Raw genomic sequence first — 22,775 nt, forward strand, 5'->3', positions numbered from 1 at the left:
ATACCTTAGTATGAGCCAAAATTTTTATATAATCACTAGCAAAAAAACTCAGCAACAAAGTTCTTACTCTGCCTCCCTTAATCTTCAGGGTTAAGCACATTTATATTTGTTCCTTGAAAGAAGTGGGTGTGGCTCACAGCTTTTCTTTAACACTTAAGCATAGGAGAAAGAAATCCAAGTTTGAGCATAGTGAGCCAGTAAAACAGCTTGTGTAAAAGACCATTTATCTCCAAGCAGAAGATTCGGTGTCTCTTCAGCTTGAAGATGTTCAAGGGGGGTTAAGTCCTAATCAAAATATTAGATTCAGATAACTAAAAACCTAGCTCTGCCCAATTTTATACTCTTAAGAACTCTTTCGAGTGACTAGGCCTCATACTGTCAGAAAGGAAGAACACAGTTATTTTATAATGCAAAGAGTTTATATTACTACAGAGAATAAAATTAAGCTGCTGTAGATATTGAGTGACTATAGACTCAGTTATGAGTTTGCTTTTTATTTACTCTGCTCAACTATTTACCAGGGTGTTAGTATGCCAGATACCGACTACCATTTTGAAAAGCATTTCTGTGGTAGAAGAAGTGCAAAAGCTTCTACTGTTACTTAGCTCCTCAAGCATGAAAACAAATGTTAGATTAATCAATTAGGGTGGAAAAATTAATGAGGCTGTTAGAAGATACAGTAGACACACAATTAATTTCTCATCTGACCTATGATTCACAGACTTCAGAAAAGGACTATAGTTAGCCTGAACCCTATTTTACTTGTACAACAGTAGTTATAATACACAGTTTCCCTCTGCTTCAAGTGAAGGAATAAACATAGAGCCCAAGGAAGTTTTTGCAAGATGAGAAGACACAGGGGCAGAGCAAGGAAACAATGTTTTCTAAGAAGAGACACCTTGTTCGGGTGGAGAAACAGCTAAGAAAGAAAAAAATTAACTGCACATAACAATTATTCTAATGGAGAAAGATCCTATACTTTTTTTGTTTGGTTTTAAATTAGTTTTTAGAGAACTCTGACTTCAGAATGCAGCATGGTAAAACTGGCAAGAATGTGGCAGCAGGCTAATTCACTATTTTATTTATTTCTCATATCAGCCAAAGCAAAGAGTGACTTACCTTTGAACTGTTGACACATATGTGCATCTGTCTTGCTTAATCTAACAAGCACATTGTGAACTGTGAATGCAACAAGCTCTGAGAAACAGTTAGCATCATCCACCTGTAATCCCAACATTTTACAAGACTTGGGCTACAACATCCCATTCTCTAAAGAAACAGCAATCAGAGAAGCAGTGCTTTAGAACTCTGCATTAAAGAAACAATGAGAGATGCATTTGTCTGTAACAACAGAACAGAGAACACAATTCCCCAGTTAGTCATCTTGGTCACTTGTAGAAATCTTTCCACAGCAGCATGAAGCTTCAAGTCAGGTTCTCAGCAGGGCACATACATCACTATTACGCAGTACACTCCAAGTACACTTGCCATGCTTAAGCTGATCCCATTTGTACCATATCAGCTTTTAACTAGCTTGCTTTCAACACAAAAATCCAGCTGGATGGAAGATAGAAGGCTCAATCTTCAATGCACAAAACAAATGTAAGCACCTAGTTAAGTATGTAGTATTTAGACCACATTTAGGGATTAATTTCTCACTTAGTCCCAACAAAGACTAAAAAACTCATCCACACTTAAACACTGCAACAGTGTCACACTGTGCGTGACTTCATTTTAATAAAGAATGCTACCACTGAAGAGCTTAGGTGAAGACCTAACCAGCGAGGGCAAATCATTACAGCCAGGGAAAATGTAACAGTATTTTAGTTTACCAAAGCTGTGGCATTAGATACTGAGTATGACTACAATACATATGATAGTCTAGATTACAGTGGGCCTTTAAGAAGAAATCTAAAAAACTTTATTTGCTATTTCAATTTGGACAGTGAATTCAAACAGATCTTCATATTGGTAATATGTACTTCCTCAGTCACGTGGGAAGTTGGAGTATTTCCTAGAGCATCTCCCACTTCCAGCCACTGACCACAAATTTCAACTTTCAGTTTTCTTTTCCTTGTGCAATTCAGAGACCTTAAAGGAGTATAATATGATCTAAGACTAACATTGCAACGTCAGTCATCCGCAGATTACTTGCTTGATTTCAACGATATCACTCAAATATGGTACAGTCTGGTCTCACTCAAAACAGCTACTAACACAGAAGAAAATGTAGCTTGGGAAGCAAAGCGCTAGAAATGTTTCCAGAGCTGAACCAATTCAAGTAAAAACCAAGATGTCCACTTCCATGAGAAGAGAGAGAGAGAAAAAAAAGCATTACAGTGTCTGCTTTGATGACCTTAGTCGTTGGTCTGATCTGTGTTGGCCTCAAAAAAAATGAAACAGTAGTAGGCAGCTAGTACTTTTTTATTTTTAAGAAGGAAACGAAATTTTACATTAGATTATATTCTGTAAAATAAATGTTTATATCCACGTACAACCTTACACATTCAACATGTAGTCAAATCTTCTAAGATGGATGATTACACTGAAAAAGTATAGGAAATAATGGCAAAGGATTGTGCAAAATAACACCCACATATATCAGTAAGAAGCGTTTGGCTGATGATTGCTTGCACAGAAAACTAAAACTGTAGTTTATTGAACCCTTTAAACTCGCACAAATCTACTGCCGAGATAAGTAAGTCTTCCCCACCTTATGAGGGCTTGTTGCTGCCTCACTGCTGCTCTGCTGCGGCTGCACTAGCTCTTCTGCCAGTACTTGGGTTTGGGAGACTGACAGAAACGAAAATTAACCCAGAAAAAAAAAAAAAAAAAAAAGTTATTTTTCAGCTGCATGGGTTCCAAATTCTGTGTGTGTGGGGAGTAAGTAGCCAGGGAGAGAGGAGGCATACAAGTGACCCCTCTGCCAGCTCTGCCCCTTTGTTAAGCCCTGTCAACCTACACGCGAGGCAGGGCCACCGGGCCACCAGGCACTGCTCAAGAACCTCAGCGCCTCCTGAGCATCCCCATAAGGCCTGTGCCGGACACGTGAACGCTCTTTCACCCTTTCAGAGCTGTCAGTGCTCCCTCGGTAGATGGACCAGCCCAACCTGGGGGCCCAGGAGAGCCCCTTTTTTTTGGGAGCCAGCCGCAGCTCCGCGTGGCTGCGCACCCCCTGGGTTCTTACAGGGCCTGCACACTGCTCCTCCTCCGTTGCACAAAGCCCCGATGATGGTGCCAGCTCACCAGCGGCTTATCGCGTCTGCACGTGAGGTTTCAGAGAGCTGGCACGACGCAGGACGAGCCATTTACCTCCAGAGCCGTGGTTTAACCCAACGGACTACAGGCGAGCAGGAGACAAAGTTAGGGGACGGCGGGCCGGGCTGAACAGCTGTCGGTAACGAGGGGCTGCGCAGAGGCTCCCCACAGGCGGAGCAGCCACAGCCAAAGGAGCAAACCCCAACGCCCCTCCCCAGGGGGTTATATCGGCGTCGCGCTACCGACGCGGGTCCTACACCGCGGCACCCCCATGCGCAGCCAGCGGGGGCTCAGCCCCCTGCAGCAGCGCCCGCTCAGCCCCTGCCCCGCATGCCAGCGGGGCGCCTCCCATTGGCCGCCGCTGCAGAAATCCCCGCCCCTCTCTTGGAATATGCTAATCAGCGCCCACCCCATTGGCTGGCCCGGCGGCGGCGGCTCCGAACGACATTTGCATGGCGGCGGGCAGCTCCTTTGTTGTCAACGGCGGCGGGCGGCGCGCGTGCTCGCGAGGGCTGGCTGGGTGGGCGGGTGGGCGCGCGCCGCCGAGGCCGCCCCACCGCCGCCCCCGGCGACCGTTACCCGCTGAGGGACGGCGCGGCGCCCCCCGGCTCGGAGGCTGAGGGGGGACGCCGGGGAGCGCCGCTTCGCCGCCTCCTCCTCCTCCTCCTCCTCCTCCAGGCAGGATGGTGGACCTGGACAGCGAGGTGCCTCCGCTGCCGCCGCGGTACCGCTTTCGGGACCTGCTGCTGGGCGAGCAGGGCTGGCAGAGCGACGACAGGTGAGAGGGGGGTGGCAGGACCCCGCCTGCCCCGCGGTGCGTGAGGAGGCTGCCGCGGCCGGGCGCTGAGGGGAGGCAGCCCCCTCACCGCCCCTCGGCTGCGGCTCCGCGTGTTAAAACGCCCAGGGTGCCCGCTTTGCACGCTTTTCGTGCCAGGTCTTAGGCTGAGGTGTAGCCACCGCTCGCCGATTCATGAATTATTTCCTTTACTTTACTAAGCAAATCAGCTAACGCCTTCAGAAGAAACAAGAGAACGCGCCGCGGTGCGTGTTTAATTACAAAGCGCGATGCAGAAGTGGCCGGCACCAGGAGGGTTATGCCACTGCTTGACCACGCATTCAGCCGGTCGGGAAGCTGCTACACGATCCAGCCTGGCAAAATTGTGTGCGAGAGCCACTTTGCGCTGACGATTTATTACGGTTAAATGACAGGAAGACAAAATTGTCTGCTCGTATACAGTGGCATGCTGGATCGATTTTAATTCAATACTTTTATATAGCCAGAATGAGTCATGCTTTAACTCAGCAGCCAGAAACTTTGAATTTAATGCTAGTCTACCTTCTTCAGATTTTTAGCCGCGTTCCCAAGAAAGATGGGCTCTCACTGGTAACCGCGAGGTCATGCAAACACATAACTTGTTTTTACCTCTGTTTATGGGAATGCGGTACACATTGAAAAAAATAAATTATGTGTATTAAGATAGTTTTGAAATGGTGAATGACATCTTAAGATGATCACAAGAAGTGTATGCTGTTGATGGGAAATGATGGCATTGGAAGTGCGTTGTATTAGTTTAACGTAATGCAGAGATGTTTATCAAAGCATGGCTTTATATTTAAAATATGATTTAAACCATAGGTATATTCAGTTTTTACAATTTCTGATGACAGTGTTCTTTGAGATTTTAGAAAATATGGATCTTGGCAATTTATACCTACATTTTACTTTACACTGGAATAAGAAAAAAATCTCACAACTTTTCTTATTTTACTAGCTAGGATTTCAATGGCTAAAATAAACAAAATATTCTCTATACATTCTCTCTTTGGACCGCTCCATGATGATACTTTTGCCAGCTCTAGGTCAAACTTCTGCCAAGTACTTCCCCGGTACCAGTTTGACTTTCCTAAACTTTATAAAGTTACCTTTTATGGAAGAAGCGTGGCCTGGTCTCAGTAGAAAATAGTGCATAAGCACCTTTACAAACCGCAGCATCTCTTTAGCTATAGGAATTTCTATTGCAAGTCTGTCTGCTTGATGAAATACATAGAAATAATCCTTGGAAAACATTGATAGTGGAGCTATAGGATGACAGTATTATAGAGCATAATTATCATTGGAAAATTATACCTAAGGACTAGTGGAAAATGAATAGTTACTTTTAGTTATTTTGTTAATACTCATTCAAGCAACGCAAGGAAGATCTCTGGACACACAAATAAAAAATATGAAGCTGGGACTGCAAATGGCTAGCAGAAATGGCTTTCCAGATCATCTTCAGGTGTTGTCCTCTGCCAGGGCTAAGCACAGCTGTGGTGTGGGGGTAGGCTGCACAGTTGTTTCTGCACAACACAATCAGGATCCCACTTTGCATGAGGCTGTCATAGCAGCACTCCTCTCCTCCAGCTCTGCAAGTTACCATAGCAGTCTCTTCTGATGCTTGCTTTCTGTTAACTGAACAAAGTCCATTCTTAAAAAAAAAAATTGAGTTTGTCCACCTTACGATACAATTCTGTTGAGATTCTTGTATTTGTGTTCAAGGATTTCTTCTAGTACTAAAACGTTACTCCATCCCATGTTATTTTGCTACTAGTATGAAATGCATACTCTGCACAGAAATATTGTCAAATGGAGTATTTAGAATATTAGACGTACTTTCATGAAATGTTTAATGAAAAAGACAAGAGACCTGTGTGGACCCTAAGATAAATGGTTACTTTGTAATAACTAGTCAAAGGAGCAATATTACAAGTGTGCCTTTATTTTATTTTACGTTATTCTTTTTCTTTGCAACCTTAAACAAGCAGTTCAAGTTTGGTTTTGGTGAATTACGTTTCTAGTGTTATCTTCTAATTAATGTGTAATACAGATATTGCCAAAGGTGTTGCTTGCACTCTCTTCAGCTGAATGGGCATTAACTATGAATAGAATACCCTAACATTAAAATACAGTTGAAGCAGCCTTAAAGTATGACCACACAATAGCAAGTGATCAAGATAGTTCATTTTAGGAGGTTACTTGCTCTTGGTCGAGATCCTGGAAATAATTTTCTGCACATTTCCAGTTCACTGCAACTTCATACTTTCAGTTGCTTTCAGCTACTGCACTCGGATTTACATGGACCTTTTCCATCTGTGGTCTGTGAATTTCAGGTCTGTTACCAGCTGAAACTCTCTAATTCTTGTCTTGGTCCCATACCCTTTCCGATCTTTTTTGTCTGTGCATCCTTGAGGTCTCTTTTCTCCTTCCACTCTGCCCTTTCTGGAAAGATGCTTACTCTTTGCTGGCTGAGGGCATATGTTCCATCTCTGTGGTTGTAGATGCCTGTTGATTCTTCAAAGTGGAGAGGATATGCAATCATTCTTCTGATCTGCCACAAAACCAGGCAGGGTTCTGTACCACCAAATCTCAGTTTCAAAGGAATAGTTTTTGAGAAATACATAGGGTACTACTTAATAATAAATATGATTGAAATGTCTTTTTTTTTTTCCTGGAAGATATATTTTCAACATAAGCATAGCATCCACTTGTAAACCTTACAGGTTTCTTTAGGAGCAGGGTTTGATCAGCTCTTTATTTTAAAGGATCCTGTTTATTTATAAATTGCAAATGTAGAGTTGTTCTTAGCTGAATGTAATAGGATCCTGATTCAGGAAACTGTTCTTAGATTTGTGCCTGTTTGCAGACAGATCTCTAATTTTCATTTTCTCTCCAGGACTTCTCTTATGGTAGAGCTTCATTCAGGTTTTTCTTTTTTTGGTGTCTTTCACAGTCTCTTTCTTACCCATACTTCACCAATAAGGTAACATCCATCTCACTACTTTTGCATTTCTCTCTCAGAAAAAAGGAACTGCATTTGCATAGCTTAGATTCATAACGAATGCAGTTGGCCTCAGTAGCAGATGGGTTCTGGGCTGTCGCATTCCACAAACCATCAAATTGTATCATGCACTCTTTTCCATAAAATAAGTTCCTTTATGAACAAAAACACAGCAAGTCTTTGGCAAATACATAAACTATTTAAAACAATTCATTAACATTCATGCATTTGCTGAGTAGTTTTTCCTGGAAAAAAAAAAGTATGTTAAGACCAGTTTTGTTTTTAAGGGCTAGATTTTTCAAAGGACCTAGTTCCCTTTGAAAACTGTGAAGGTAAAGGTGATGCTTACAGCACACAGGAATCACAAATTCCCTGTTTCTGACTTATAGCTTAAACTTTCACCAAGGTCTCCCATTTAACCTGGTACAATTAGATAATGTTAATAAGGTGAAATACCTGGACTATTCTGAGGCAATCTTCTCATATTAAGCTATTCACATTTTATATGAAAAAAATTACTCAGGTCGTTGTGGTTAGTTTTTTATTTTGTAAGTTGAGGCATTCAGGTTCCTGTCACTATGAAAAATATTTAAATATTGCCTAGATCAATATGAACTTCTTCTGCAGGAAAAACAGGTAAAACATTGATCCAGTAGCTAAAGCAGGGGTGTGCCATGTGAGCTGTTTCTGCAGCAGGTAGGGTAGCATACCAAATTTCTTCTGGCCACCTAAATATTCCGGCCACTGGACTAAGGGTAATGAAAAGACTGAATAATTGACTTTTTCACTAATTTTGTAAATATCACTAATATCCCTTAGTGCAGCTCCTATTTTACTTTCACTCTTGAAAGTATATGAAACTAAACAGTTTGATTTACTGAGTACATTGAGATGTTTTTCTTGACCATCATAATGCAAATTGGCTTTCAGTTTGGCTGCCTGTGAAGGGAGCAGTAGTAAAGGGGTATCTCAGTGGTTAGCACAACAGTTATTTACCCACTAACTCAGTGAGGTTTCACTGAAGTGCAATTATAACAATAAATTACATAATAAAATGTTTCAGTTTTCATAAACCTACTGATAGTCAATTCTTAGTCTTACCAGCTGTGTTGAAGAGCACAGTAAATAAAAATAGAAAGTATCCTACTAAGTGAAGACCTGATACGTTTAAAGTCTGGTAAATAACTTGCTTCAGAAAAGGGCAGAAACCAAGATATTTATTTTAGGTTCCTGTGTCAGCTTTGGAAAGAGCTGTTTGGAAAATAAAACATGTTTTCTTGTGTCATGTACCTGTGAAAATATATAGTCATTATATACTTCAGAAAAGTCAAACAGGAGGATACTAGAGACAAAAAGAATTAAGAATAAAAATAATAAAAAAAACACAGGTTCTGCTGATAGGAGTGCCTTTTTTTAAAAAAAAATGTCAGTCAAACTCAGTGCTTAAGTAACTCGAAGAGTCCAATTTACTTCACATTTCTTAAACAGTTTGTGTACTTCTAGTCTATTCTTCAGAATCTTATAAGGATATGAGGCTGCATTTATTTTAGTTTAGTAAATTCAAGCAATTCTGGAATGTTCCCCACCACCAAAGAGTGGCTGCTTATACTAGTCTTATACTAGTGACCCCTTTAAATTTTCTGCTGTATGCTTTGGCTATCAACAGCTAGCCAAAGCTGTCTTGAACAGCACCCATGAGCAATTCAGCAGTTGGAGTGTCCAAGGAAATACTCCCAGCAGGCAGGTTAGAGGCAGTCACCCAATTCCGGAGGCTGAAACAGTTTCCCGGTGTGTATGTAGGATGTTTTGTGCAATTTAATGTCAGTGCATGGGCACGTTAACTTACTGGTAAAGACGTACCCAGAGTGGGTCATTGTTTGAAATAACCTCTACGCTTGAATGTTACGTGCTGCTTCTCCTATTTGTGTTGCTTGATCTGCCTTTCTCTTCTCCTGTATTTCCTGCACAGTCACACATTCAGATTATGCATATATGGTGGCTATGTTACAGGGAGATCCATTTATAACTCACAGACTTGCTTATGCCTGGTGTCTTCCTTTCTCAAATACACAGTATAGCCTTAAATGTAGGCAATAAGTGTATTTTGTCCCAGAGTCCTTAAAAAAGAAAAAAAAGATTCTTTTAAAGAGCTTTAATTTATTGGAATAATTCTTTTCCCACGATATTTTACAGATAGAAAAAGAGAAACATATGGATGTTTTTAAAATGTGCAGAGTGAGATTCGTTGTATTGACCTCATAGAAGCATATGTAGCATTTTATGTTTTAAATATCTTTTACACTTCGGGTTTATGTAAGATTCAGCAATATGTTAGGCTTTCTTTGGATCTTGCGCACCAGAGGTAAATTTTATCAATGCTGAATATTTCTAGCAATATTAAAACACCATGAAGTACACATTACAACATTTAATAGCTGAATTAATAGTCTGTCATATTAATGGACTGTATATGCAATCCTACATGATTGTACAATCATAACTTATCTGCTTTATACTATTTAATTCTATTACCTGTTGGAGTTCAAGGTGGTATACAGAGGTAATATGTCCTAGGAAGAATCACCATTATCGTGCCACTGCAAAGTCACAGAGATGAAAATTAAAGAACTAAAAAATGAACACTAAACCCTGATATATTTTCCAGCCCCCACCCTCAAAGCATTGGATGTCATAACTTTTCCATATGCTGTATTTACAATTTCACAGTCAGGGAACAAAAATTTACATTTCTCAAATCTGTATTCTTCTCATTTTAATGCATAAGTAACAAGAGACATTAGCTGGTACTGGGAATGTGTTTCAAATACTGCTCCTTTATCAAGGTAAAGATTTGAGTAGTTTTGCTGAATTTCATGATGAAACTATAGATCTAAATGTTACCTTTGTGCAAGAACTTTTCTAATAGTGGCTACTTAATGGATTAAATTAAAACCAGTTTTCCCTTCTGATATGCTTACTACATAAATGAACATTACCACCTATCTGGGAAGGAAGGATTCAGATAATACAGAACACCTCCACACATCACTTGGACAATTGTATACTGCTGGCTGTCACATTGACTGGTGACTTTCAAGGAACAACTCCCTACTGTAAGTCTCAGAAGGCACTTTAACAGTCATTTGTCAGTGTGAATTACTGAGTGAAGCCCTCCCTTTGCCTTTCCTTTTGGAAATCACCTGAGATTGCTAAACTAAAAAGGGATAAAAAGCCCACACATTTCTGAATCAAATGATTTAAAATATCTGAGTCTAGATTCAACTTGCACAAAAATTCTATTATAATTTCCTCAAAAGAAGGTTCTATTATGTTTTCTTCTAAATAATCCTCCTCTTTCCTTTAAGAAATAGTGTCAATTTGACGTCAATTTAACTTCTATGAGTTCTTTATTTAACAGAAGCTGCAAAGTAAGAGGACTTCAAATATTGCCAAATTTATCTTGATTTATCCTCATAAGTAAATTTTAAAAATAAATTAAGTGATTTAGAAGCCTGAATTCTATTTTAGAAGCTTGATTTTGATTGAAACTGCTTAATATCTTGATGGTCTAATTAATTCCCTGAAAAAGTAAGTGTTTTCATGGTATCTGCAGTGAGACTGCATAGTAGTAGTTGGAAAGTTTGAGTTTCCCTAAAACCTGACAAAAATGCTGCATGTACAGGCCAAGCCCTCTCTCACTGTGCAATGTCACCTAAATTTAAAAAAAAGATTTAAGAAAAGTCATAGCATTTGTAAAAACCACCGCATCAGCCACACCTGAAAGTCCAAGTTTATACTTGGATGGCAAGTGTAGGAGCACAGTTCCACATACGTAAGTTCTTAACTTATCTCAGAACTCACCTTCCTTCTAAATTTATTTAGGATTAGGTCCGTTTTATAGATAAAAAGAGGAATGTATTTACTCGTGTGGAAGCGAGGAAGAGGGAGATGCTTTGTAGAAGACAATTCTGTCAGCCTTATGTTAATTTCTGTTCTGACATCATTCTTATAACAGCAGTGGAAGCAAAATGCATTTCTCTGTAGTCTACTTAAAGTAGCACAAATGGGAATTGTGGGAAAGACATAGGAAGAGGAGGAACACTTCGGTATTGTTATACCTGTATCTTTTCTTGGAAGACTTTGGTGGCGTGCCCCAGCAGAAATTTTCTTGTACAGAAAAGCTTCAAATGTCTCAGCTTCAAAACTCTGACAGTTCAAGTAGTCTTCCTCTGGGACAAGATGGTGCACCGTTTGTAAATGTGCTTGGTACTTCAATCATTACTTAATTATACACTTAATACTCTAAAGCTCTTATTTTTCCATCTAGAACTTGATACATGCTACTTTACATCTGGCAGACACTATAATATTCCATGGGGAACTGAAGCAGTTCCTTCCCAAATGGTTTCTCTTAATTTTATGATTATTATTCTATCACAGCCAAGGATTATGATTATTTATAACGGTAAACTTCTGTGCTGCACTGTGCCTTACTCTCAGAATGACTCTTCTACAATAAGTGGCAAAAAAACACTGGTTCCTATTGTCTCCCTTTTATCCTGTAACAAAGAAATGGATCACTTGGAGCATCTGATGTGTCTCAAGTTTTAAAATATTTATTATACAATATTCTGCTAAGCATCCAGTTTCTAGATTGTACTAGTAAAGTTGATCTTCTGTACTGATTTCTGTGATATATTCAGTCCACACAAGAAGTTGCACTAATCCACTAAATCACTAAATGCTTTAAAATGGGATTTTTTTTTTTTTTTTGCTCCTCAACTAAACAAGCAAGCTAAGTCCTTCCCATATATCTTTGCCCCATGGTCCCATGATTCTGCATTGTTGGAAAGAACATCCTTCAACTACTCTAAAGTGTTCAGCAATGGAGAAGATCTGTTACAGAGTGCCTTAAAACAGCTGTTAAAGATTTCAGCCTCCCCCATGCAGTCATCTGCTAATTATGTTACCAGTCAACTTCCTGGTGGGAAGCAGCAGTAAAACAGAAACAGTCATTAAGAGACAAAACCAATGTTTATACTCACAGATAAAACAGTGATATTATTTAGAAGTATCTATTGAGGAACAAATCCTGCCTCCTCTCACAGAGACGTCTGTTAGGAGGGGTGGTTTTGTGGTGGAGAGTTGGTAGATCTGACATCATTGTGCCTGACTTGATAGCTGTGGTGGATAGGGGGAAGCAGGGAGGGAGGGGAGGAATGAGGTTAAGACCAGTGCAGGGGCAAGATATTTGAGCTAAGAAAAGAACTTTGCCTAACCCTCTGCCTGGGTCTTAGGAGTCTGCCACTCTCTTTAGCCATTAATAAGTGCATATCTAAAACTAGGACTAGGATCCTACACCTTACGGGGCGATTTACAAGATTTGAACAACAGTCCTAGCTATGGATTAGCTCTGCCAGGAAAGTCCTGCCCTGTCTCCTAGATTGTCTAACCTGAGTCTAACCATCTTGACTTTCTGCAAAGAAGAGTTTGCGCTTTAGCTTTTCGATGTTGAAGTTAATAGCATTTACTGTACATCAAGTATCTTTAAGTTACAGAGCTCCTTCAAAGTATAGTGTTTTTTAGAATCCTTAATAAGGAGTAAACACTACAAAATAGCCTCACTCTTATCATTCTAAATAGCCAAAACTCTTTTAGGGATTTTATGTTTTTTCTAGCTTTTTTTCTCTTCCCATTGTGACTAGAGAAGACTTCAGCACAGAAAAGCAGAGTTAACAAACCAAATCTGAAACAAATACAAAAGGGAAAAAGAAATGGAAAATTGTGATTATAATTTGTTCCTTATGCAACAGCACCTGTTAATAAACAACATTCTAGAAGGGAATTTAGTTTCCCATCTTCCCAAATTCAATATAAGTTAAAGGGACCCAGTCATTTATCACTATTGCTCTGTAATTCTCACCATCAAGCACAGACAGCTATAACAGAGATGGTCTAAAGGCTAGGGGCCAGGCTCTATATTCATCTAAATGTACCCTTTTGAAAAATAAGCTATGTTTTCACTGTGTACTTGCATTTGATCATTTGTTCAAAGTGGTTTAATAAATTAAACAACTATTTAAAAAGTATTTTTATAGATACTGTCCAATTTTAGTTCTTTCAGTAGTCATTCAAAAAGACAAAAACACAGTACATCAAAATATTCTGTAACATGTAGATGCTGATTAACTGACCAGTTTTTATGAAGACTATCAAAATTAAGTGGATTTTTCAACACCTGGGAGTATCATAAGAGTAAAGCTTATCTCACAAGTGAAGTTCCAGATATCCAGTCTCTCATTGATACTGAATACTGCAAAATTCATTTACAAAATATATTTAAACAGTGACCCAAATGATCATTTGTTTTTGTACTGACTGACATCAGACTGCATGAAAGTTACAACTGAGCAAAAAAAGATATAAAAAAACAATCACATTTAAGTGCACCAAATTTTAAAGACCTGATTAGTTTTTGCTTCCCATTTTCCCTCTTATTTGGTAGTTCACAGATCTCAGTCCAGGAAAAATAAAAAAAAAAAACAAAGTAAGTTGAATGTCTGCTGGCATCCTAAGTTTATAAATTCTATTAATTGTGGCAGTTTACTGGTAACAAAAAACTGAAGCGATGCTATTTTTTTTTTTTTTTGTCTTTGTGACTGATTCAGCTGGTCATTCAGACTCTTAGTGTGACCTTGGTGAGGTGTTGCATGTTAGGAGGAACGGGGCTGGCTGCTGAGAATGCATCAGAGTAACCAGCTCTGAGGCTATTGGTAGGGATCTCTGATTATCAGCAGGGAGGGAAGTTCTGTGAGCATCTCGTAGGTAGCCTTGTGATGTGCATCATGGGCTGGTCTGCAACTGTTGTGGAGGGCTTCAGATTTTACTCTCAACAGTTTTAGACAAACAAGCTGTTAAATGATCATCATTATCAAAGTTATGAGGTGAATATCTTCCTCTAAGGTGGGGATGACCCAGAGGTGGAGCTATCTGTCAGGCTACAGTGAACTATGGATTGAGAAATTCCTTTCTAGCAAGAGTTGCTGGAGTTGAAGTGCTAACATACCTTCTTGTATTGACCCAGACATCTGTCAATTTGTTACTGTTACTTGTTATTACCTTCTAATGTTAATACAACCAGTTCATTTCATAAACTCAAATCTCTGCTCATTGTATCCCACCTAATGCTAACTGCTTAGCCATAAGATCTATATACAGCATCAAAACAAGATGATGGAACAATGCCTTTCCTAATCCATCTCACCAATGCAGTTAACTAAAAAGATTTTAAATAGTTTGACTCTCAGCAAAGACAGAAAATGACAATTTCTGCATTCATTTGGGAAGTTACAGTTGAAGAAAAGTTAGTTTATATTGAATAAGCAAATTTTCTGAAGGCATCTGGCTAACTCATTTTGTAAACAGACCTTAGGCGTGTTATCGAAGTTTGCAAAAGTAAATACTGGGCACAGAATTCTACCAGCCAGACTGCTGATGAATAGTGCTTTAAAGTGCTGTGATAGTGCTATTTAACATGAATAAAGATGATAGAAATAGACTTGAAAATATTGTGAAAATATATTTTAATTTTTTCTTAATCTAATGAAAAACAAAATCCTTTTAATTAATCAGGAAATGTTACAGCTCACTAAAAAGAATGAGATTTATATGAAATCCATGATTATACATGTATCTTGTTGCTGTGAAGAATAGTATCAGACAAGTGACATTTTAGAGATATTGACTTTACAACACCTGTTCTATTCTATATTCAAAGTTCCTGAATCGGTGCAACTCCTTCACGACCTATTTAAAAAATGTCTTACAATTAAAAAACGAAGTAATCATATATAATGAATGTGCTGTGCAGTAAATTGCATTTGAAAGGAAGACCACTGTTAGATATATTGCAATAATATATATATGTTGAACTACAAATATTACTTCATAAATTCCATATATTTTATTCTGTCTGGTAAAATTGATGTCAAAGCACCTTCACATTCTAGAAAATAAAGATGGATACGCATCAGTGCATAATTACTTTAGCAAGTTTCATTAGCATGGGCTAAATGTGCTCTTCTGTTGATTTGGCGGAGCAAACCTTTCCTCAGTGGGGAACTTCAGGCAAGACACCTACCGTCAGCATCAGGCTTTCATTTCATGCCTGTTTTCTAAATCTTTACCCGAATACCCTTCTAGTTTATATTTATCTATTAAATAAACACATTTATCCTCCGTGCAACTGTTAAACACGATTGTTGGAGACCATGTACAGGAAGATTGTGATAATCTCATATTTCATATCCATCTCAGTATTTACTTTTAAGAGTTGTTGGCATTCTTACAACAGTTTTTGGGGGTACCGTGTAAGTATTTCCAGATTGCAAGCCTGGGCTGTTTGGATATATATCTTGGAAAAAAAGAAAAAACAACCCACACTTCTTTTTGTAAGGCTACCACGGTCCTGGGGATGTGTAAAAAGCATGTGCAGTATCACTTCCCCCCCCCCCCCCCCCAACTTTTTAACACTTCAACTATATATGGAATCTCAGATAAGTTCATTCTAGGCTTGCTAAAGCATCTGTGGGAAGTTTCAGACTAAGTCAATTAAAAAAAAAGCTCACTTGCATATCAGGCATAGTTCCTATGGTTATAATTTCTTACACTGTAATAAACAAATACTGCTAATATAAATATGGAACTAAATTTGAAAATTGAGCAGAGTACAAAAATGAATGAAACATTTACAATTTTATTGTATTGCTCTGGCTGTCCAATTTTTACATCCTACCTAATATTTCTTTTATTAGTAGAAGGAAAAACGTAGCATGCAAAAGAAAAAGTGTTTGCAGGAGAAAAATGTAGCTTAAATGGTTTGAGGTAAATCTTATTCTGTTTCAGCATACTTTGTGACAGTGATCAATGCACATTTTTAGAATAAAGTCAAGAAGTAATGGGATAATATTTCTAAAGTTTCTAAAAACTCTAAAAGTAATAAATCTAGTATTACTATCTTTTAAGAACACTATTATTAAGTAGTGATATTTCTCCTTTGGGAATACTGCTGATTACGATGAGAGTCAAGAAATAGCTATAAAAAAACAAATTGTAGTGCATTTTTCCCCCTTGTAAATGGAGTTCATATGAAGGTGAAGAATGATCAGATCAATTAACTAGAGATATTTATATTCGAGAAGGGCTATGTGTGTTACCACACAACTTTGCCAATAAGTTTCCACAAAAACTTTTACTAACACTGAAGAGACTATTTTAATCCTTCCCTCAAAAGAAATGGGAATAAAAAAAATGTTATATTGAATAGTGGTTTGATGATAATTAGCACAAAGCATGATTTTAACTGGAAGCCTAATCTCTTCAAAGCTGAAAAGTCTTTTTCATGTACTATTCTGCTTCTGTGATCACATTAAAGATTCACACTCCAAAAAGTTTTAACAATTTTTACTAGATCATAGGGCAAAAATTTCAGCATTTATTCCCTATTGCAAAACCTAACGTAGATAACCTGTAAATGGTGTTGTTCCTTAGAAATTATGCACACATGGAAAAATCCCAAAACACCCACTCTATTTCTCTTTGCCAGCCTTCCTTCTTCCCGTAGTCACTCCACTTCCAACAGATTTAGAGTTGAACAGTTGAATCTATAGTTTGTGGAAGTGAAGTGCTAATGTTCTATCCATCAGATTGTCAAGCTTAAGTAGACTCCCACAAATTCTGATCTGTGTAGCAAGACCGTAGATAGAATACTACATTAGTATTCTAGAATATGGTTTTGTCCAGAATTTAATTCCCTTTGTATCATTAAGTATTCATTAAAATACTGTAAAAGCACTGGATCTGAAGAAAGCTGGAAGAAATGAAGACGAAGAAAATTGTCCAAATAGTGTTCTGACAGCTATGAGAAACTGGCAAGAAAAACCACCCACTTTTTTTTTTTTAAAGTAAAGTAACATATTATAAATAGCAGTGCTACCAATGTATACAGGTAAATAAGTCTTACACAGAGTATTTCAGGTGACATCTTAGTGACCAGCATTTGACAGTCTAAGAACATTCTAGAGGATAGAGAAGTTCCCAGATAAGTCATGTGTATCAGTCAAAATGTTGAAAATGTTAATTTGTTAATATTCAGTATTGTAAGGAGATGCTTTGAACACTTGAAAAATATAAATACTCTACTTGTCCAGTCCAGTGCTTAATAACAGGCAGATAACAAAATGGCAACTCGACGTTGCAGCACTTGGATTAAATGCAAGCCTTTGCCATCAGCTCTCATTTCAAGTACTCTTACTGCTTGCAGGAGAACAAAGAATACAAACTGGCTAATGTGGACTAGCATGAGTCTGGGAAATTCAGATATACTATGATATTTATGGTATTTCCTTTAATCATTAATTTCAATTTGTACAATACCCCAGGCTGAAGTTTACATTGTCAAACAGTAAACTGAAACATAACTTTATTTTTTGAAAAGCTGTATCAGAATGGATATCTGACATCAGATATAAGCAAGTTTTTAAAGGTGGTGTTTACAAAGCTGAGAGGTTTTGCTCTCATTAACATCACAAGAAAAGCTATTAAGTCTCTACATTGCACTCTGACCATACCCAGAATGCCTTAAATCTTAAACTAAGATTTTGATAAGCACTTACACAGATAAACATTAAAAAAAATTGAAGTTAGTGTCGCATTGATCTTCAGAATAAATCAAAATACTATAGTTAGGTGTTTTAAAGTTAATTCATTATAAGCTTACTGATAGTTTTTAATTTTCAAACGCATGACAGAGAAAAGGCAGACTGGTAAAGAAAATTTTCCATTGGCATTTGATCATCTCACCTCAAATATGGTAGCATAAGGAGGATTGGTAGATAAATGCTGAAATACTAATATAAAGAGAATCCACAAACAGAGTAGGAACCATTTAACATTGTATTTTAGTATAGTTGAGAGATTTCTCCATTTCTGCAGGACAAGTAGTTTGACACAGTCAGCTGGAATACAGTTATTCTATTGAAAATAATACAAGTTTTATTTTCAACTATGCAGAATTGCAGAAAAAACAGTTCTGAGGAAAAAAAATCCAAAACCTCAATTGACCAATTTAATCTGAGTCTAGACTGCATTTAGACTACACCTTTCTCAACAAGTTTTTTCAAGCCAGTCATTATTTCATGGCTTCATTAATGATAAGAATCCGGACCATTTCAAAGAGAAGACATTGTACGCTAATTTTTAACTAAGACTGTCTTCTTTATGCTAGTGATTTTAATATATATATTTCAAAATACTCCGAGGTATTAAAGCATTATTTTATAACTGTTATTCATTGGTGGGTTTTGTGGTAACATTTTGGAGTTGGAGAGTAGAGTGCTGAAATAACCAAGAGATCAGACTATATATGAAGTCCAGGCTAGAGAAGGGATTTGAATCAGTATCTCAAAGACATGCACAGAAGGCCATCTTTTCCCTTAGCTATCGTGAGATTGGTAAATTAGATGACAGCACATTTAAAACACGGGGAGTGAGATAACCATAAGTCCTCTTCTCTATAAGTGCACATGGTAAGCTACAAGTCCTAAGCTTTCCCTTGTCTTTCTGATAATTTCTCAGACTTCCAATTTTAACAATGTAATTTTAGACCTTTCAGTTCAGTCACCTAGGGACCAGGAGGGACAGGTAAATATATAGAGCTTATTAGAACTATTAGGAAAAAAAAGTTACCTTGGAACAGTAGTTTTCTGAAATGGTGCACATACCTTTCGCCTTTCCTTATTAAAATGAAAAAGACTGTTTTAGTGGCAAGAAAAATCTTGCCAGCAGAATATGAGAAGACCTGAGATTGAAAAGTTACTAATATGGAATAATTTCCTTGTTATAAAACAAGGAAGATGGAAAATAGAACATAAATCACAGAGTTACAGCTGCTCTCAGTCTTAGGAGATACAAGGATGGAATCTTAATCCACAGTGAGGTAAACAGCAACCATCTCCTTAAATGGTGCAGGATTTTGCTTACATGCCTGCAAATGAGGGGAATGAGTGTCTCATAAAAAGAATTGAATTTTTACTTTTTCCTTTCCAGTTCTACTTATCTTAATACCTATTATGCTAAAACCACTGCTTAACAGTTAATGTCATGAAAATTTCTTTTTATATATTTGGTTATAAATTCTTAATAAGCAAAGGCTTTTTTTTTTTTTCTTCCTCAACACCTAGCAAAGTGATGTCCTCAACTATTGGAATCCGTAATGTTCTGGTAAAAAAATGTCTAGAAACATTTCCAGAATCAGGGCCTTAGGAAACCGTTATTCAGTTGAACTGAACAACTGATGATTAGCCTTTTTGTGTGTGTGACTAATCAAAGTATTTATTTGGCAATCTGTTACTTAGTTGGTCCTCCACCTGTGAGCATACCAAGTACATTGCTTGCTGTAACTGATATACAAATACAATTCACAGAGCAGACAAATGTTTAGAATCAACACTAGCATGTCAGCTACATGTTATTTTACCAAAGCAATTTAGACAACAGGAAAAAAATAAGATGTAATCATTAGCAATTTGTCATGCAGCTATATTATCTGAACACCTGATATATTTGCATAGGAACATGCAATATTCTGACAACCTGTTCCTACTGCTTTCCCTCCCCATTGCCAAAATAGCTCATTCTACATCTGGAGTATGTATGTCCATCTTGTTAGGCTACAAAGCATTTTTATCACTTCTGTGACCGCATGTACAGCGGTCAGAGTCTTGTTAATAAAAGCTGATGAATACATGTTTATCTAAATGATCAATAGATTCACACCATAGGAAGCCATTAGAAATATATACATTTATTATTCCTTTGCATTTCAGTTGTATGCACCTAAGTTGAAAATGCATATTCAGCATTACTCATTATTTTAACATGCTTGTTGTTCGAGATCAGTAACAATGAATTCTATCTTGCTTAGTCTGCTTGTACTTCATAGGTGCAGCAAACCTCTGCTTTGATATGGCTGTAAGAAGTTACCTGACTTATTCTATTCGGGTTCTCTCTGTTCTATCTACAGGAACAATGTATATTCCCTTTTTCAAAAAGGGCTGCATACTATTTTATTCTTAAAGATAAATCACCTTCCTACACAGTAGTTTTTCTTTCCTCTTTGATTTTCAATGTAATTTACTTCTATTATATTAAAAAAACATTGTTTCTTTGGCCATAATGGCATTATTACTATATGTTCTTAAAGAGAATGTCTTCTTGGAGGACAGGCTCCCACTTTGTATTATATCATCCTTTTTTTATTGGGGGTGGGGGGGCGGGGGGGAATGGGGGGGATCGGGTAGGGGTAGGAGGTTGTTTACTTCTTTTCCTTACTATTAAAGGATTTTTTTTTTTTTTTTTTTTTACTTTCAGTATCAATCTCCAGAGAACCTTTTTGAATGCCTTATAAAAATTTAAGTACATGATGTTCACTTTAGACTTCCCCCTTATCTATCTCTTCCAATTATCTCATAATGGAGCAGAGTGCTACAGCTCATACTCTATTTATATCTGTCATTTGCTTCGTTCTTAGTTTGTTCCCAGGCTAAATCCAACTTGAAGGTCCTGGCATGGGTGCCATTTATTCTTTTTAATCTCTTGTTGACATTCTAACTAGTATTGTATTTTTTTTTTTTTTAAATCAATCCTGATCTTCATTGCAAGAATGTGTTTGTTATCTTTTTACCATTATTTTATTTATTAATTTTTTAAAACTACTTTTCTTTAATTTTGTGGTTACAATTCAAATTACATGACAGACATCAAATTATCTGTAACCAGGTAACTAGTTTCTATGCCTGGAAACCTTAATAGGGTTAAGAGTTCAACAACTGGAATGCAGAACTAAGCAGAATTACATGGTTAATATTCTTCAATGCATTTCATATCTCAGACTACTATACCCATGCATGTTGTTCACATGCAGTTAGAGGTGTAGAAATATTTGCGCTAAGAACGTGGCTTATAGAGCTCCACATAAATTGAAGTTACTATGTACTGTACATTAACCAGTGTTTAAAATATTAGGGCACTTTCCAACTTGAGTGATTAAAGAATTTTTTTTTGAGACTCCTCAAAAACAGCTGCACCACCACAAAGCACAAGATGTATTAGGAGATCATAAAGAGAAGAACAGGAGGAAAAACACATCAGAAGGAAAGCACTGGGATATATAAAGTTTGCTTTTGAACTTCATATATATTTGCCTTTAATTATATTTGTATGAAATCCAGATATCTTGGATCAATGTCAGACCATTGTGGAACAGACTTCATTTTCAAGAAGAATATGGCAGAAGTCAAGGAATTTGCACCAAGCAGATAGAGCACAGGACCATAATGTCCTTCAAATATAGATCAAACAATGAGGAGTTCAGTGTACTGAGCTATGTCTAATCCTGAAGACAAGCAAGAGACTGATAAGTGAGATACACTTTTAGTGTGTGAAATGATCCATTTTGATTGTAAATCATTTTAAAGCACTACAAATTGAAATAGGTGGCTACATCATGCTTTATTTTAGTAAGCTAACACGGTATACTGCTGTTTCAATTGACTGTGTGAATTTATATAGCTGAAATTCAACACTGTAAGCTGTTAAATTCCCTTTGTTATAAGGGTGAAAGTTCTCATAATATTAATCAATTACCAGACACTTAGCTTTATTCAGCTAGGTTTCTTTTTAAAATCCTTAGTCTGTTATTTAGTGGATGATACTGGTCTGATTGGTCAGTTATTTGCATACAGTAGTAAGTGGCAAAAGGATATGTGTAAGAGCAGAGCAAGTTAACGTACTAACTCTTGTTCTAATATAGTCTCATTCTGGTGTACTCTTTTCCAACTTCCCATCTATGAAGACTTATCATATATGGTCCCATATTCTCTTTTGTCCTTACTAGTATAGTTATTACTGAAACAAAGGACAGTTTTTGTAGTGACATCAAGTGCTTCTGATGGTGTGTTCTGAAATGCTAAGATGTACTCTGAAACTTTTCACGTTAGTTAACGTGTACAATGTGTTATTAGGCAGCCTAATACAGGCAGTGTGATGAAGGGAAGGCTATAGAGAAACGGCTGTAATTTCTTAGACTTGTATTGCAACTTGTATTGAGATGGGCTTTGGCTGTATGATTGTTAGCATGATCAAGTAAATAAGTGATATGTTCTGTTGAAGTTATCCCTGTAGGAGATGTAACATTCCAATAGTGATGATACCTATTTTTTCCTTAATCCATTTGGAAGCATTTTTGCACTTTATAGATCACCACTTAGCAGTGACTTACAAAAGTATAAGCTGGCTACATGGAATTAATTATAATATGATAAAATTTGTCCAAATTTGAAGGAGGCAAAAATTGAACCAACTCATTTAGTTTTGAAATACTAAGTATTGCCAATTGCAAAAGTTTTGAGTGAATATATAATAGAGCAATGACAATTATTATTGATGTATTATGATTAGCACAGATATTTTACAGAATTGTTGGAAGGTCATCCCTAAAAGGATCTGTAGCAAAGGACCAATTATGGAAATATGTATAGCCAGTGAACATCTCACTAGTAATACATGCACAATAGTTTACTATGCTAAGTGAAGGCTTAGTTTTAAATACAGTTATGGATAACGCCATTAAAAAAAACTAGA

At 37.4% G+C, this 22,775-nt stretch overlaps 1 protein-coding gene across 4 annotated transcripts in view; it reads left to right on the forward strand.

The window, feature by feature from the left end:
- Positions 1–3,698: 3,698 nt before the first annotated feature.
- The window catches only part of KCNT2 (potassium sodium-activated channel subfamily T member 2), a 139,961-nt gene continuing 120,884 nt past the window's right edge, over positions 3,699–22,775 (forward strand). For all 4 annotated transcript variants that reach the window (XM_035332986.1, XM_035332988.1, XM_035332989.1 and 1 more), the window contains exon 1: positions 3,699–4,036. In XM_035332986.1, the coding sequence (XP_035188877.1) occupies positions 3,942–4,036 (95 nt within the window). In that variant the 5' untranslated portion in view covers positions 3,699–3,941. The remainder of the gene's footprint in view (positions 4,037–22,775) is intronic.

This window comes from Oxyura jamaicensis, chromosome 8 (assembly GCF_011077185.1).
Source record: "Oxyura jamaicensis isolate SHBP4307 breed ruddy duck chromosome 8, BPBGC_Ojam_1.0, whole genome shotgun sequence".
Classification (NCBI taxonomy): Eukaryota; Metazoa; Chordata; class Aves; order Anseriformes; family Anatidae; genus Oxyura; species Oxyura jamaicensis.